Here is an 18785-nt window from a genome sequence, read left to right as displayed (position 1 = left end):
CCCACCAGGCGTATGCATCAGCGTACCTGGATGACATCATTATTTACAGCTCCGATTGGCAGACCCACTTGGAACAGGTACAAGCGGTGGTGGACGCGCTTCGAACAGCCGGATTGACAGCCAATCCCAAGAAATGTGCATTGGGACTCACGGAAGCCCGCTACTTGGGCTACGTGATAGGCCAAGGAGTGATTAAGCCCCAAATTAACAAGGTTGAGGCGATCCAGAAGTGGCCTAGACCCCTGACCACGAAGCAGGTTAGGGCCTTCCTGGGTATCGTGGGGTACTACAGGAGGTTTGTAAAGGATTTTGCGGGACTATCAGCCCCCTTGACGGACCTTCTCAAAGGCAAGAAGGCCGTCATGGTGCGCTGGACTCCGCAGGCCGAGGACTCCTTCCGGGCCCTGAAGGAGGTCCTGTGCGGACAGCCCGTTCTGGTCAACCCTGATTTCCGGAAGGAGTTCATAGTACAGACTGACGCCTCGGAGATCGGCCTGGGGGCAGTGCTGTCTCAGGTGGTTCAGGGGGAGGAACACCCCGTCACCTTCTTAAGTAGGAAGCTCACCCCTCCCGAGCGGAATTATAGCGTAGTGGAGAAGGAGTGCCTGGCGATCAAGTGGGCCTTGGAGTCCCTACGCTATTACCTGCTGGGACGGCAGTTTCGCTTGGTGACGGATCACTCTCCACTGGTCTGGATGAGGTCCGCCAAGGAACGGAATGCCCGGGTTACCCGGTGGTTCCTTTCTCTGCAAAACTTCCGGTTTACGGTTGAACACCGGGCCGGTAGGTTGCAGGGCAACGCCGATGCCTTGTCCCGCGGCCCGTGTTTGATGGCGGGAGTTCAACCCCGCACGCTTGAACTGAGGGGGGGGGTATGTGAGACTGTGACCGGGGTTATCTATGACGGCCGGTATGTCTCGCCCCGGTTGTGCTCACTCCATGATAGAAAGTAAATCCACTATAGGGTTAATGCTGTTTCCCTACAGGCTGAAGGAAGGGTTAAATAGAATCAGGAACAAGGGCAGGTGTGCCGGGTGTGGGGGAAGTGACCAGAACTTCCTGAGCCCTCTGCTGGAGAGGCACATGTATTTTGTTATGGACTTTTTGTTTGGACATTAAAACCGTGTGCTGTGAACCTTGATGCCTGGATCCCGTGTCTTCTGCTGCGCAGCCGACAGTGCTACCTCACACCTCTTCCTAGTTCCCAAAAAGGACGGTACCTTCCGGCCCATCCTGGATCTCAAGCTTCTCAACAAGCATGTTCGGGTGCGGCATTTTCGCATGGAGTCTCTGCGATCAGTCATTGCCTCAATGACCCAAGTGGATTTCCTGGCGTCCATCGACATCAGAGATGCCTATCTACATGTGCCAATTGCAGTTCCACACCAGCGTTGGCTACGTTTTGCAATAGGAGAAGATCATTTCCAATTCGTGGCTCTCCCCTTCGGGTTAGCCACGGCCCCTCGGGTATTCACCAAGGTCATGGCAGTAGTGATTGCGGTTCTGCACCTCCAGGGGTTGGCAGTGCTCCCTTACCTGGACAACCTTCTAGTCAAGGCTCCATCCAGCGCAGACTGTCAGCGGAGTGTCTCGCTCACTCTCGCCACTCTAGCCCAATTCGGGTGGATTGTCAGTCTTCCCAAATCCACTCTGACTCCGACCCAGAGTCTCACGTACCTAGGGATGCAGTTCGAGACTTTGCCGGCACTTGTTAAGTTGCCCTTAAACAAACAGCTGTCACTCCAGCTGGCGGTGCGCTCTCTCTTGAGGCCCCGCCGTTATACCCTCAGGCGTCTGATGCAGGTGCTGGGTCAAATGGTGGCATCCATGGAAGCTGTTCCCTTTGCCCAGTTCCATCTGCGCCCCCTGCAGCTGGACATTCTCCGCTGTTGGGACAAGCGGCCTTCCTCCTTACACAGGTTAGTGGCTCTGTCGCCACGGACCAGGAGCTCTCTTCAGTGGTGGCTTCGGCCCCTCTCCCTGTCCCAAGGGCGCTCCTTCCTGGCCCCGTCCTGGGTGATTCTCACCACGGATGCCAGTCTATCCGGCTTGGGAGCTTTATGTCTCCACCACAGAGCTCAGGGCACTTGGACTCCGTCCGAGTCAGCCCTTTCAATCAATGTGCTGGAAAACAGAGCTGTGCTTCTAGCTCTCCTAGCCTTTCACCACCTATTGGCGGGCAGGCACATTCGAGTCCAGTCAGACAACGCGACAGCGGTTGCCTACATCAATCATCAAGGCGGGACACGCAGCCACCTGGCAATGATGGAGGTACAACGCATTCTTCAATGGGCGGAGGACTCCAGGTCCACCATATCCGCAGTCCACATCCCAGGCGTGGACAACTGGGAGGCAGATTATCTCAGCCGTCAAAGCGTGGACAGCGGCGAGTGGTCCCTGCACCCGGCAGTATTTCAGTTGATCTGCCGCAAATAAGGCACTCCAGACGTGGACCTAATGGCATCCCGTCACAACAACAAAGTTCCTGTTTACGTGGCTCGCTCCCACGATCTTCAGGCCTTCGCCGCGGACGCTCTGGTTCAGGACTGGTCCCAGTTTAATCTGTCCTACGTGTTTCCCCCTCTAGCTCTCTTGCCCAGAGTCCTGCGCAAGATCAGAATGGAGGGCCGTCGAGTCATCCTCATTGCACCGGACTGGCCCAGGCGAGCTTGGTATCGGCTCAGGTGGTACCACCGGTTTTCCACTGCACAGATGGCAGGGACAGAGTTTGCACGTTTGACTGAGCAACTCTCTGAGTCATTCCATGGCCCAGTCTATGAACAGAGGGGCTGCTAAGCTGGAAGCTTTGCAGTCCAGAACGGTAACACAGGGCCAGGGAGCTGTGAGTTCATCGCCCCCAGGCCCCTCTGGGTCGGTATAACAAGGGGCTCCTGGGGTAACACCCAGATCCCACGGTGAGAACTCCGACACGGACCGCGGCCTCACACAGGCTAACCGGGCTCGCTGGGAACCTTCCACGACTTCACTGTCGGAGTTAAGGATGAAGCGGAGGTCGCAGCTCAGGGCTCTGAACCTAACGTTGCGCTCAATCTGGATACACCTGAAGGGGACGCCATAGTAAACGACCTTATGGCGTCCGGCAACCAGGTGCTAGACCTCCCTTCCCCATCTTCTCCTATGGAGGAGTCGGCTTCACAGCGGGAGAAACACCAGTTTAGGTTTCCCAAATGTACACGGAGTGCATTTTTTTTCGATCACTCTAACTTCAGAGAGGCTGTCCAGAAGCACAGAACTTTCCGGACAAGCGCTTTACTAAACGCCTTAATGACACACGTTACCCTTTTCCCCCCTGACGTAGTTAAGGGTTGGGCTCAGTGTCACAGGGTGGATCCTCCAGTCTCCAGACTGGCGGCTAGATCCGTAGTATTAGTGGCAGATGGTTCATCTCTCATGGATGCCACTGACAGGCAAATAAAGCTTATGATGAAATCCATCTTTGAAGCCATAGGCGCTTCTTTTGCTCCGGCCTTCGCAGCCGTGAGGGCTCTCCAAGCTATCTCAGCTTCTCTGGCTGAGATTAATGCGGTCGCACGTTTCTCTGCCCCGCAGGCTGTGTCCTTGGCTTCTCAAGCGTCCCAGCCCTCCTCGTCCAACAGGCCACAGAAGAGCCAGAGACCGGAGGCACCGTCTCCAAGGCGGCCTCCTCCTGACTTTCAGGCGCCCCAAACCGCATCCTCGGTCGGTGGCAGGCTCTCCCGCTTTTGCGACGCCTGGGGCCACATGTCCAAGACCGATGGGTGAGAGGCATTCTGTCTCACGGTTTCAGGATAAGAGTTCAGCTCTCGTCCTCCGACTCGTTTTTGTTCAGAATATCTCCGCCCCCCCGAACGGACCGTTGCGCTTTTCAGGCGGTGGACACTCTGACAACAGAAGGAGTGGTGATCCCCGTTCCCCTCAGGAACGCGGTCGCGGTTTTTACTCCAATCTGTTCGTGGTGCCAAAAAAGGACGGCTCATTCCGTTCCGTTTTGGACCTCAAATTGCTCAACAAACATGTGACAACCAGGCGGTTTCGCATGGCATCCCTCCGATCTGTCATCGCTTCAATGTCCCAAGGAGACTTCCTAGCATCAATCGACATCACTGATGCCTATCTCCATGGCAGATCGCTCAAGGGCATCATCGCTTCCTGCGTTTCGCCATCAGGGACGAACACCTTCAGTTGGTGGCACTGTCTTTCGGCCTGGCGACAGACTCACGGGTCTTCACCAAGGTCATGGCATCCGTTGTAGCGATCCTACACTCTCAGGGCCACTCGGTGATCCCTTACCCAGACGTTCTCCTAGTCAAGGCACCCTCTTGGGTGGCTTGTTAACACAGTCTGACCGTTGCTCTGGAGACTCTCCAGAGGTTTCGGGTGGATCATCAATTTTCCAAAGTCAAAATTGTCTCCGACCCAGTCACTGACGTACCTCAGGATGGAGTTTCATACTCTCTCAGCGATGGCCAAGCTGCCGCTGGACAAACAGCGGTCGCTGCAGACATGGGTGCAATCCCTTCTTCGGGCCCAGTCGCACCCCTTGAGGCGCCTCATGCACTTCCTGGGGAAGATGGTGGCAGCAATGGAGGCAGTTCCATTTGCGCAATTTCATTTGCGTCCTCTCCAATAGGACATTCTCAGCAAAGGGAACAAGAGACCGACGTCCTTAGACAGGAACGTCTCTCTGTCTCTGGAAGCCAAGACCTCACTTCAGTGGTGGCTTCTCCCCACTTCTGTCAAAAGGAAAATCCTTTCTGCCCCCATCCTGGGCTGTGGTCACGACGGACGCGAGCCTGTCAGGATGGGAAACGGTTTCTCTCCACCACAAGGCTCAGGGAACCTGGACTCTGACAGAGTCCTCCCTTCAGATCAATGTTCTGGAGATAAGGGCAGTGTATCTAGCCCTCAAGGCGTTCCATCGGTGGCTCGAGGGCAGGCAGATCCGCATACAGCGGACAACGCCACGGCGGTTGTGTACATCAACCACCAGGGCGGCACTCGCAGTCGTCCAGCCTTCCAAGAAGCCCGGCGGATACTGCTGTGGGCGGAGACCACAGCCTCCACCATCTCCGCGGTTCACATTCCGGGCGTAGAAAACTGGGAAGCAGACTTCCTCAGTCGCCAGGGCATGGACGCGGGGGAATGGTCTCTCCACCCGGACGTGTTTCAAGAGATCGGTTGCCGCTGGGGAACGCCGGACGTCGATCTCATGGCGTCTCGGCACAACAACAAGGTCCCGGCATTCATGGCACGGTCTCAGGACCACAGAGCTCTGGCAGCGGACGCCTTAGTTCAGGATTGGTCGCAGTTTCAACTGCCTTATGTATTTCCTCCTCGGGCAATGCTGCCCAGAGTGTTGCGCAACATCAGGTCCGACCGCCGCCGCGCCATTCTTGTCGCTCCAGATTGGCCGAGGCGGTCGTGGTACCCCGATCTGTGGCATCTCACGGTGGGGCAACCGTGGGCGCTCCCAGACCGACCAGACTTGCTATCTCAAGGGCCTTTTTTCCATCTGAATTCTGCGGCCCTCAACCTGACTGTGTGGCCACTGTGAGACAGGCCAGGAAACCAACGTCAGCCAAGATCTGTCACAGAACTTGGAGGATCTTCTTAGCCTGGTGCTCTGAGAGGGGGTTTACCCCCTGGCCGTTTGCCTTACCCAGTTTTCTTTCCTTCCTTCATTCGGGATTGGACAAGGGTTGTCTCTCGGCTCTCTCTAAGGTCAAGTCTCGGCGCTTTCCGTGTTTTTTCAAAAGCGTCTAGCCAGGCTTCCGCAGGTCCGCACGTTCCTGCAGGGAGTTTGCCACATAGTCCCACCTTACAAGCGTCCGCTGGAACCCTGGGATCTCAACATGGTTCTACAGGCTCTTCAAAAACCACCTTTTGAGCCGCTGCGGGATGTTTCTTTATCACGTCTTTCGCAGAAGGTGGCATTTCTAGTGGCGGTTACTTCACTCCGTAGAGTGTCTGAGCTAGCAGCGCTGTCATGTAAAGGCCTTTTCTTTGTCGCTCCATTGGGAGACCCAGACAATTGGGGTGTATAGCTATGCCTCCGGAGGCCACACAAAGTATTACACTAAAAGTGTAAAGCCCCTCCCCTTCTGCCTATACACCCCCCGTGCTCACGGGCTCCTCAGTTTTTTATGCTTTGTGCGAAGGAGGCAGACATCCACGCATAAGCTCCACAACTTAGTCAGCAGCAGCTGCTGACTATGTCGGATGGAAGAAAAGAGGGCCCATAACAGGGCCCCCAGCATGCTCCCTTCTCACCCCACTTTGTCGGCGGTGTTGTTAAGGTTGAGGTACCCATTGCGGGTACACAGGCAGGAGCCACATGCTGTTTTCCTTCCCCATCCCTTAATGGGCTCTGGGTGAAGTGGGATCCGGATCGGTCTCCAGGCACTGGGACCGTGCTCCCTCCGCAGCCCCTGGGAATCTGCAGGATAGGAGCTGGGTATCGTCAGGGACAAGGCCCTGCTACTATGAGGTACTGTGTCCCCGTGGGGACCACGCATGGGGCGCTGGTGCCATACACATTACAGCACTGCTGGGTGTGTTAGTGCGCCGGGGACTACCGCGCATGGAGCGCTTGTGCCATACACATTGCAGCACTGCTGGGTGTGTTAGTGCGCCGGGGACTACCGCGCGGCCGCGCTTATTGCCGGCCGCGCTTATAACTTTAGTCCCCGGCTTCTGCGGCCTAGTGTCGTATATTCCCGCCCACATGCCTGCCAGTCAGGGGAAGGGCGGGACGCTGCACAGATCGTCAGCGCTGAGGGCTGGAGCATACATTAGTATCCTCCTCCCTCCTCACTCAGTACACTGGGGCACTAGATTCCCGCACTTTTCTTGGGCACGCCCACGGTCCCCTCCTCCCCACAGAACGCCGGCAGCCATTCCTGTCAGCGATTCAGACGCTGGAGAGGAGAGACAACACAGGGAGACCCAGGCAGGGAATCTGGTGATCACACAACCGCTCTGAGCGGTCGGTAAGCAGCACCTGTGGTGCTGGCCCCACTGAGTACCGAAGTGTGTATATATATATATATATATATACATTTGCACTGTACGGTCGCTCTGTTGATTTTTGGCTATATACCCTCCTGGTTGTTCTCAGAGGAGACAACATGTCATCCGCAAAAAGCAAGGGTGCCAAAGCACAGGCGTACTTTGCAACCTGTACCTCATGTACAGCTGTACTACCGGCAGGTTCCACTGACCCTCATTGTGTGCAATGCTCGGCCCCTGTGGCACTTACTCAGCCGGAGCCTCTGCCACCTGCTACCACTGTCCAGGTGACAGGGACGGAGTTTGCAGCCTTTGCTGACAAACTGTCTGAGAGTATGGATAAATGGTCTGCTAAAATACTGGAAGCCTTGCAGTCCAGACCGGTGATTCAGGCCCCGGGCTCTATCCAATCCTTGACCCCTGGTCCCCCTCAATTGGAACAGCAAAGTGCCCCTGGGGTAACCCATAGGTCCCAGGGTGAGGTCTCTGACACGGACCGCAGTCCCAGGCCGCCCAAGCGGGGTCGCTGGGAAATTCCCTCCACTTCATCACACTGTTCAGGGTCCCAGCAGGGGGACTCTCTGGAGGATGAAGCGGAGGTATCAGATCAGGATTCTGATCCTGAAGCCGCTCTCAACCTAGATACACCTGAAGGTGACGCAGTAGTGAATGACCTTATAGCGACCATCAATCAGGTGTTGGATATTTCTCCCCCAGCTCCTCCAATTGAGGAGTCTGCTTCTCAGGAGAAATTCCGTTTCAGGTTTCCAAAGCGTACATTTAAATATGTTTCTGGATCACTCTGACTTCAGAGAGGCAATCCAGAAAAACCGAGACTGTCCAGACAAGCGTTTTTCCAAGCGCCTTAAGGATACACGTTATCCCTTCCCCCCCGAGGTTGTGAAGGGCTGGACTCAGTGTCCTAAGGTGGATCCTCCAATCTCCAGACTGGCGGCTAGATCCATAGTTGCAGTGGAAGATGGGGCTTCACTCAAAGATGCCACTGACAGACAGATGGAACTATGGTTGAAATCCATCTATGAAGCTATCGGCGCGTCTTTTGCTCCAGCATTCGCAGCCGTATGGGCACTCCAAGCTATCTCAGCTTGTCAGGCGCAGATTAATGCAGTAACACGTACATCTGCCCCGCAAGTGGTGTCCTTAACCACTCAGGCGTCGGCGTTTGCGTCCTACGCCATTAATGCTATGCTGGACTCGGCGAGCCGTACGGCGGTGGCATCCGCCAATTCGGTGGTACTCCGCAGGGCCATGTGGCTACGTGAATGGAAGGCAGACTCTGCTTCCAAAAAGTTCTTAACCGGTTTGCCATTGTCTGGCGACCGCTTGTTTGGTGAGCGATTGGATGAAATCATTAAACAATCCAAGGGAAAGGATTCATCCTTACCCCAGTCCAAACCAAACAGACCTCAACCACGGAAGGTACAATCGAGGTTTCGGTCCTTTCGGACCGCGGGCAGGTCTCAATTTTCCTCGTCCAAAAGGCCTCAGAAAGATCAGAGGAACTCCGATGCATGGCGGTCTAAGTCACGTCCTAAAAAGACCGCCGGAGGAACCGCTCCCAAAGCGACCTCCTCATGACTTTCGGCCTCCTCAAACCGCATCCTCGGTCGGTGGCAGGCTCTCCCGCTTTTGCGACGCCTGGCTGCCACAAGTAAAAGACCGATGGGTGAGAGACATTCTATCTCAAGGTTACAGGATAGAGTTCAGCTCTCGTCCTCCGACTCGTTTCTTCAGAACATCTCCGCCCCCCGACAGAGCTGAGGCTCTTCTGCAGGCGGTGGGCACCCTGAAGGCGGAAGGAGTGGTGATCCCTGTTCCTCTTCAGCAACGGGGTCACGGTTTTTACTCCAACTTGTTCGTGGTGCCAAAAAAGGACGGATCCTTCCGTCCCGTTCTGGACCTAAAACTGCTCAACAAGCATGTGAAAACCAGGCGGTTCCGGATGGAATCGCTCCGCTCCGTCATCGCCTCAATGTCCCAAGGAGATTTCCTGGCATCAATAGACATCAAAGATGCTTATCTCCACGTACCGATTGCACCAGAGCATCAGCGCTTCCTGCGTTTCGCCATAGGGGACGAACACCTTCAGTTCGTGGCACTGCCTTTTGGCCTGGCGACAGCCCCACGGGTCTTCACCAAGGTCATGGCAACAGTGGTGGCAATCCTACACTCTCAGGGACACTCGGTGATCCCTTACTTAGACGATCTCCTTGTCAAGGCACCCTCTCAAGGGGCATGCCAACACAGCCTGAACATTGCTCTGGAAACTCTCCAGAGGTTCGGGTGGATCATCAATTTTCCAAAGTCAAATCTGACACCGGCCCAATCACTGACATATCTTGGCATGGAGTTTCATACTCTCTCAGCGATAGTGAAGCTTCCACTGAACAAACAGCGTTCACTACAGACAGGGGTGCAATCTCTCCTTCAAGGTCAGTCACACCCCTTGAGGCGCCTCATGCACTTCCTAGGGAAGATGGTGGCAGCAATGGAGGCAGTTCCTTTTGCGCAGTTTCATCTGCGCCCACTTCAATGGGACATTCTCCGCAAATGGGACAGGAAGTCGACGTCCCTCGACAGGAACGTCTCCCTTTCTCGGGCAGCCAAAGCTTCCCTTCAGTGGTGGCTCCTCCCCACTTCTCTGTCGAAGGGGAAATCCTTCCTGCCCCCATCCTGGGCGGTGGTCACGACGGACGCGAGCCTGTCAGGGTGGGGAGCGGTCTTTCTCCACCACAGGGCTCAGGGGACTTGGACTCAGACAGAGTCCTCCCTTCAGATCAATGTTCTGGAGATAAGGGCAGTGTATCTTGCCCTAAAGGCGTTCCAGCCGTGGCTGGAAGGCAAACAGATCCGAATTCAGTCGGACAACTCCACAGCGGTGGCATACATCAACCACCAAGGCGGGACACGCAGTCGGCAAGCCTTCCAGGAAGTTCGGCGGATTCTGCTGTGGGTGGAAGCCACAGCCTCCACCATATCCGCAGTTCACATCCCGGGCGTCGAAAACTGGGAAGCAGACTTTCTCAGTCGCCAGGGCATGGACGCAGGGGAATGGTCCCTTCACCCGGACGTGTTTCAGGAGATCTGTTGCCGCTGGGGCATGCCGGACGTCGACCTAATGGCGTCCCGGCACAACAACAAGGTCCCGACATTCATGGCACGGTCTCAAGATCACAGAGCTCTGGCGGCAGACGCCTTAGTTCAGGATTGGTCGCAGTTTCAACTCCCTTATGTGTTTCCTCCTCTGGCACTGTTGCCCAGAGTGTTACGCAAGATCAGGGCCGACTGCCGCCGCGCCATCCTCGTCGCTCCAGACTGGCCGAGGAGGTCGTGGTACCCGGATCTGTGGCATCTCACGGTCGGCCAACCGTGGGCACTACCAGACCGACCAGACTTGCTGTCTCAAGGGCCGTTTTTCCATCTGAATTCTGCGGCCCTCAACCTGACTGTGTGGCCATTGAGTCCTGGATCTTAGCGTCTTCAGGATTATCTCAAGAGGTCATTGCCACTATGAGACAGGCTAGGAAACCAACGTCCGCCAAGATCTACCACAGGACGTGGAAAATATTCCTGTCGTGGTGCTCTGCTCAGGGTTTTTCTCCCTGGCCGTTTACCTTGCCCACTTTTCTGTCTTTCCTTCAATCCGGATTGGAAAAGGGTTTGTCGCTCGGCTCCCTTAAGGGACAAGTCTCTGCGCTCTCTGTCTTTTTTCAGAAGCGCCTAGCCAGACTTCCACAGGTACGCACGTTCCTGCAGGGGGTTTGTCACATCGTCCCTCCTTACAAGCGTCCGTTAGAACCCTGGGATCTGAACAGGGTGCTGATGGCTCTTCAGAAACCACCGTTCGAGCCAATGAGGGATATCTCTCTCTCACGCCTTTCGCAGAAGGTGGTTTTCCTAGTAGCAGTCACATCACTTCGGAGAGTGTCTGAGCTAGCAGCGCTGTCATGCAAAGCCCCTTTCCTGGTGTTTCACCAGGACAAGGTGGTTCTGCGTCCGGTTCCGGAATTTCTCCCTAAGGTGGTATCCCCCTTTCATCTCAATCAGGATATCTCCTTACCCTCTTTTTGTCCTCATCCAGTTCACCAATGTGAAAAGGATTTGCACTTGTTAGATCTGGTGAGAGCGCTCAGATTCTACATTTCTCGTACGGCGCCCCTGCGCCGCTCGGATGCACTCTTTGTCCTTGTCGCTGGCCAGCGTAAAGGGACACAAGCTTCCAAATCGACCCTGGCTCGGTGGATCAAGGAACCAATTCTCGAGGCTTATCGTTCCTCGGGGCTTCCGGTTCCCTCAGGGCTGAAGGCCCATTCTACCAGGGCCGTGGGAGCGTCCTGGGCTTTGCGGCACCAGGCTACGGCTCAGCAGGTGTGTCAGGCAGCTACCTGGTCGAGCCTGCACACTTTCACGAAAACACTATCAGGTGCATACCTATGCTTCGGCAGATGCCAGCCTAGGTAGGCGAGTCCTTCAGGCGGCGGTTGCCCACCTGTAGGACGGAGCCGTTTACGGCTCTATTATGAGGTATTATTTACCCACCCAGGGACTGCTTTTGGACGTCCCAATTGTCTGGGTCTCCCAATGGAGCGACAAAGAAGAAGGGAATTTTGTTTACTTACCGTAAATTCCTTTTCTTCTAGCTCCAATTGTGAGACCCAGCACCCGCCCCTGTTTTTTGTGTACACATGTTGTTCATGTTGAATGGTTTCAGTTCTCTGATATTCCTTCTGATTGAATTTACTTTAAACCAATTTATAATTTTTTCCTCCTTCTTGCTTTTTCACCAAAACTGAGGAGCCCGTGAGCACGGGGGGTGTATAGGCAGAAGGGGAGGGGCTTTACACTTTTAGTGTAATACTTTGTGTGGCCTCCGGAGGCATAGCTATACACCCCAATTGTCTGGGTCTCCCAATTGGAGCTAGAAGAAAAGGAATTTACGGTAAGTAAACAAAATTCCCTTCTTCCTGGTATTTCACCAGGATAAGGTGGTTCTGCGTCCGGTCCCGGACTTTCTCCCTAAGGTGGTGTCCACTTTTCATCTCAATCAGGATATCTCCTTACCTTCATTTTGCCCTCATCCAATTCACCAATGTGAAAAGGATTTGCATTTGTTAGATCTAGTGAGAGCACTCCGGATCTACGTGTCTCGCACGGCGCCACTGCGCCGCTCTGATGCGCTCTTTGTCCTTGTCGCTGGCCAGCGTAAGGGGTCGCAGGCTTCCAAGTCAACCTTGGCTCGGTGGATCAAGGAACAGATTTTTGAAGCCTACCGTTCTTCTGGGCTTCCGATTCCTTCAGGGCGGAAAGCCCATTCTACCAGAGCCGTGGGTGCGTCCTGGGCATTGCGGCACCAGGCTACGGCTCAGCAGGTGTGTCAGGCGGCCAGGTGACCCGGTCGCTCTCAGCCCTTAGCCACATTGAGGCCTATTTTAGACTCATGGTAAGGTTTTAATATTAGAGAGTGTAGGTACTATCCCAACTGGGTACACCTTGGCGTTGGTGGGATAGCTTTATGCTTTTTTTGATCAAAAACAGTGTTTACTAAGTACCCTATGTTTATATGCACTATGCTTTTATTTAGTTACAGCAGGGTATTTTTTCACAATTTTTTCCTTGGTTTCTCTTTGTCTCATGGCCAGTGTGAACATGGTCTCACAAGTACCATGTATACCATCTCATACTCCGGCTCACTTTTTTGTTTTTATGTGGCTACCTGGTAGAGTCTGCACACTTTCACGAAAACACTATCAGGTGCATGCCTATGCTTCGGCAGATGCCAGCCTAGGTAGGCGAGTCCTTCAGGCGGCGGTTGCCCACCTGTAAGAGGGGGCCGTTGTTTCGGCTCTTTTTATCGAGGTATTCTTTTACCCACCCAGGGACTGCTTTTGGACGTCCCAATTGTCTGGGTCTCCCAATGGAGCGACAAAGAAGAAGGGAATTTTGTTTACTTACCGTAAATTCCTTTTCTTCTAGCTCCTATTGGGAGACCCAGCACCCGCCCCTGTTCCCTTCGGGCTGTTTGTTCTTTTGTGTACACATGTTGTTCATGTTGAATTGTTCTTTTGGTTCATGGTTTCAGTTCTCCGAACATCCTTCGGATTGAATTTACCTTAGACCAATTTATAAGTTTCCTCCTTCCTGCTTTGGCACCAAAACTGATGGGCCCGTGATGCACGGGAGGGTGTATAGGCAGAGGGGAGGGGTTTACACTTTTTAAAGTGTAATACTTTGTGTGGCCTCCGGAGGCAGTAGCTATACACCCAATTGTCTGGGTCTCCCAATAGGAGCTAGAAGAAAAGGAATTTACGGTAAGTAAACAAAATTCCCTTTTTCTTATAGTTCCGACATGGGAGACCCAGCACACTCCCTGTTGTCTGTTGGCAGTTTCTTGTTCCGTGTGTTTTCACCGGCTGTTGTTGTAGACAGAGGTTCCGGTTATTCCGGGTTTTACTCTATCTCTACTTATGGGTGGATGTCCTCCTTCAGCTTTTGCACTGAACTGGTTAGATTTGTCATCCAGGGGGTGTATATGCTCGGAGGGAGGAGCTACACTTTTAGTGTAGTACTTTGTGTGTCCTCCGGAGGCAGAAGCTATACACCCATGGTCTGGGTCTCCCATGTCGGAACTATAAGAAAAAGAATTTACGGTAAGTAACAAAATTCTCTTTTTTTCCCTTTTTGTCTTTAGGGACCAGAGCGTACAGAAAGAGCTACGTGACTGGGGGCTGAACTTTGATACCAGACTCCTGCAGTTCGAAGGCAGAGTTGCACCGGCAGAGAAAATCCAGCAAAAGGACAAATTTGTGAGTGCATGGGTTATTTAGAATGAACATACACAACCCCTTCCTGACATTGAACGTATTGATACGTCCTATAATGCGGTGTGATCCCACAAATGGCCGTACCGGTATGTCCTGACGATCGTGCCCGCTTGATCGCCGCCGGGAGCTTAGCTTACGATGATATCTGGCTTTCACAGCCAGGGCCGGTCCTCTAGCTGCTTCTGTCTGTTCAACCCCCTAAATGCTGTGATCAATAGTGATCGCAGTATTTAGGCAACTGGGAGAATGAAAACCATATTCTATTCATAAATACGTATATTTATGTACGAACAAAAATAAACAAAGTACACATATTTTGGGTAAGTGAAAACCTCCCGTAAAAAGTCTCCATACATCTCCGTTAGCGAATAACTAAAAAAAGCTGTATCTGTCAGAATACTCCAATGCCAAAACAATTTTTTTTTTCTATAAAATTTGTTTTTTTAGTGTAAAAGTGGCTAAATATAAAAAAATATATAAATTATTTCACTGTATTCAGACTAACTGAGAATAAAGCTTTTATCACTTTTGATATGTGAACGGCATCCAAAAAAAAAATATCCTGAATTTCTGTTTCTTCGTGATTGTGCCTCACAAAAAGTGGAATAGAAAGTGATCAAAAATATTGTGGCCCTAAATAGTACCAATAAATACTCCCAACTCATCCAACAAAAAAAACAAACAAGCCCTTGTTTGGCTGTCGGCAGAAAAATAAAGCTATAGCCTTCAAAATTCAGTGATACAAAAAACTTTATTTTTTGTTTAAGATAAAAAAAAAAGTGGTTTTAGTGTGGTTGTAGCCAAACTTATATAAAACTGGTATTGCTATAATCGTACTGACCTGAGGAATAAAGCCGCCTAATCACTGATACCGTAAAAAATAAAGCCAATTGTTTAACTGTTATTGATTTTATTCTGTCTATTAAAGGTCATAGTAAGGCACGGCTCCTATTTATCTTGCTCTCTAAGCTGAGCGCTTACACCAGGGTTTACGTGTAAATATCACAAGGCAGAGGGAGTCACTTTGAACTCCCATCTGTGTTCCATGTTTTTACGCATCTTTTTAGGCTTACAGAAAAGTGCAGTCAACTGTTTTGTGAACCTTTTTGAAAAGGTGGACACTGATGAATAGAGGTCAAACTGAGTCCAGAGTAATTCTGCTGCCTCATTATAGTGTATGGATCTGTCAGGGGGTCTCATCTGAATCACAAATTTTGGAGATGGAAACCCTGATGTAAGCGCTCATCATAGAGCACAGATGGCGTCCACATGTTTCTCATTTGTTTTAGTGAGGAGAGCACGCTTAATTTACGGGGTGCAGGTTTCCAGAAGCTTGAGCTGGGCACAATGGACGGGCACTACAATGTACTGGGCATTACAATGAGCTATTTGCAATTTTTACTTTTGCAACATTCACGGTTTTCACCCAATCGATTTTTTTCCAGAGACAAAATTGTCACTGCACCCGTGGATGAATTCCCGGAGAGGTGTAATTTCCAAAATGTGATCACTTGAGGTTTCTTCTGTTCTGGCACTTAGGGGTTCTGCAAATGGAGTCCGCAAACTCAAAAGACAAATAGTGCTCCTTCCTGCAGTACTGTACAGTCACTGTTCTGTTTTTTGTTTTTTTTTGTTTTCACAGCCCAATGTTATAAAATTCCCTGACTCCCCTGAGGGTTAAAATGGCTCACTTCACCCATGAATTAATTCCTTGAAAAGTGTAGTTTACAAAATGGGGTCACTTGGGGGGGGGGTGTCTTCTGTTTTTGGCATGTCAGGGGATCTTTAAATGGGACATGGTATACACTATCTGTTCCAACCATAATGGCATTCCTTCCGTTTAGTGCGCCCGAACAGTAGTTTTCCACCACACATTGGGTTTCTGTGAACTCATGAGAAATTGCACAACAAATTGTGTTGCGCATTTTGTCTTGTTACCCTTGTAAAAAATGAAAGTTTTGGGGGAGAACATGATTTTCTATTTTCACGACTCACTGTAGTAAAATTCTGTGAAGCACCTGGGGTTTCATGATGATCACCACACAGCTAGATAAATTCCTTGAGGGGTGTATGTTCCAAAATGGGGTCACTTGTGGGGAATATTTCTGCTGTTTAGGCACATCAGGGGAAATGCAAACACAACATGGCGTTTGCTATTTCTCCCACCCATTTTTGCTCTCCAAGATTCAAATCGTGCTTGTTCCCTTCCGAGCCCTGCTGTGTGCCCAAACAGTAGCTTACCTCCAAATATCGGATATTTTTGTACTCATTAGAAATGGATAGTACAGTTTTGTTGTGCAATTTTTCCTTGCCCCAGGGGACAAAGGTGCTCACTAAACATCTAGATAAATTCCTTGATGTCTAGTTTCCAAATTGGGGTTACTTGTGGGGGAGCTCCATTTCTTAGGCACATCAGGGGCTCTCCAAACACGACATGGCATCCTCTAATTATTCAAGCCAATTTTGCAGTCAAATGGCGCTCCTTCCCTTCCGAGCCTTACCGTGTGCTCAAACAGTAGATTTCCACCACATATGAGGTATCTGTGCACTTAGGAGAAATTGCACTAAAATTGTATGGTGCTTTTTCTCTTGTTACCCTTGTGAAAATGCAAAATGTTATGGTGGCTAAAATAACGTTTTGGGGTTTTTTTTGGGGGGCGGATTTATTTTTTTTTTTTTTTTTTTACCCACCACATTGCTTTGGTTCCTGTGAAGCACCTAAAGGGTTATTTAAACTCCTTGGATGTGATTTTGAAAAGCTTTAGGGGTTCAGATTTTAGAATGGTGTCACTTTTGGGTATTTTCTGTCACCTAGGCCACTCAAACTCACTTCAAATGTGATGTCCCTAAAAAAAAAAAAGTTTTCTAAATTTTTGTTGAAGAAATGAGAAGGCTGACCTTTCCCCATCCCCCCCCCCCTAAGGTTACGCGCGCACGTTGCGTTCTGGTTGTACAAATATTATGCAGCGTTTGTCACTGTATGTGCATTTCAAAATGCATCCAAAACGCTGTGGATACGTGCTCTCCGACAGTGAAAAGCATCCAAAACGCACAAAAGAAGTGACGTTGGTTTTTAGAACGCATCGATTTTGTAAAAAAATTGGCTTTCAAAACGCAACGTGCACAGGGAATTTGCTTGATTGTCATAGACTTTGCTGGGGACGCACAACGCATGCGTCTACGCTGCAGTTTAAAATGCTGCGTTAACGCATGAAAAAACGCAACGTGCGCACACAGCCTAACACTTCAAAACTGTTTGGATCTCCGCACAGAGGGACTGGAGGGAAGGCCCATGCCTCCCTCCCCCTGCTCGCCCGCCCTCCATAGCCTGCCGAGTTAGGAGGGAAGACTCAGATGGTACGAGGATGATGTTGAGGGTCCCTTTCCCAGTCACCCGTCCGATGTCGCGGGACGACTGACAAGTCTTCCTTATACCTCCTCCAGGTCATGTCACCTCTGGACGAGTTGCTGTTGGGGCCTTAAGGACAGGTACCCTCCCCTGTTCCGGGTCATAGGGGGGCTGCAAATAAAAAAAAAATTATCCATCAATGCCCCCTTTTTTCTGTCCTTCTCGCTGGTCTATTCTAGCCCCTAGCTCGCTCCCCCCCTTTTTTTTTTATTTATTTTTTTTTGTTTTCCCCTTTCGCACTGCCCTGATTACCCTGTGGCCTTCACCTATAACTTTTGCCCCTAGCTGCACCGCGCCTTAATACTCCAGCCAGTATACACCCATTAAAACACCGGCCTATCATGCACGGTCTCCCCTCCCTCTTGGGTGGCCCCACCCACCACAGCATCCAATCCCCACAGGCCTTAAGTTTAAATTTAAAATCCACTGTGCAGGAATACTGCGTGATCTTTTTTGGCTCCACCCTCTTTTCTTGGCGCCCTCACCGCTCAGACAGCGCCATTTTTAAGGTCTGCTGTGCAGGATCACCGGACCCTGCTCCCTGCCTCGGCTCTGTTCTACAGCGTCATGCAGCGGCCTACCCCAGCACAGCAGACACCTGAGCCCGTGCACCTGTTTGCACAGCAGCGGCAGAAAGTCACTCATCAGCAGCACCTCAGGACAGCTGAACCTAGGTAAGCACTGCCACCTGGAGGCAGCTCCTTCCCCCTACACCATATTCCTCTGGCATCCTCCTTCTTTTCAGTGTCTTTTAATAATGTCCTAATCTCATACGTTGCATGCATCTCTTGTCTCAAAAAGTTTCCCTCAGGCCAGTCCTCATTCCCTGTCCAGCCTGCAGCCCCCCCACCATGACTACAACAGAGACCCCCCCCACCATCACCTGTAACAAGGATGCGTCGTCCCCCAACCCCCCACTCATACCTGAGTGGGCAGCTGTTCTGTCCCAGTCTGTAGATAACCAAGATATCCCAGACCCTGGTTTTGGTTTTAGAACGACTATCCATCTCTACCTCTGGAGCTTCTTTTACTGCTCAGAGTGAGTCGGACCCTGTGGTGCACCCACCCCGACATGGCAGATCACACAAGAGGTCCAGGAAGCGGACTCGCTCCAGTTCATCTTCCAGATCTCATACCCCCTCCCCGTCCTCCCAGGATTGCATTTTCTCTCCCTCATCAGACATTACAGCAGTTTCACTTGGACCGGGACCCTGATTCTCACTCCAATTTGGATTTTGAGCAGATGTCCAAGCTCAGCGGAATGATGGACAGTCTGATTATAGCTAACAATCATAGACTTGAGGTAAAAAAATGAGTATCCGACCCCTCCTAGTCTGTCTGTCCCCGTTTAAGAGGACAAAGAAATCTCTGAAGGTTTTTGCAAACCACGAAGAATTTGATGAGACTTTTTCTGGAACAGTAGGAACTTTCGGAGCAGTGTTTCCAAAAACGCAGACACGCACAGGTTCTTTGACCACCTGCGGAGAGACTCTGGCGCAAAGGGATACAGTCCCCTTTGGTTGAAC

At 51.5% G+C, this 18785-nt stretch overlaps 1 protein-coding gene across 5 annotated transcripts in view; it reads left to right on the top strand.

The window, feature by feature from the left end:
- LOC142292332 (piwi-like protein 1) overlaps positions 1–18785 on the top strand; it is a 177474-nt gene that overhangs the window by 133077 nt on the left and 25612 nt on the right. For all 5 annotated transcript variants that reach the window (XM_075337635.1, XM_075337636.1, XM_075337637.1 and 2 more), the window contains one exon: positions 13718–13832. In XM_075337635.1, the coding sequence (XP_075193750.1) occupies positions 13718–13832 (115 nt within the window). The remainder of the gene's footprint in view (positions 1–13717; positions 13833–18785) is intronic.

Source organism: Anomaloglossus baeobatrachus, chromosome 2 (assembly GCF_048569485.1).
Source record: "Anomaloglossus baeobatrachus isolate aAnoBae1 chromosome 2, aAnoBae1.hap1, whole genome shotgun sequence".
Taxonomy (NCBI): domain Eukaryota; kingdom Metazoa; phylum Chordata; class Amphibia; order Anura; family Aromobatidae; genus Anomaloglossus; species Anomaloglossus baeobatrachus.
This window is presented reverse-complemented; position numbering and strand designations above follow the sequence as displayed.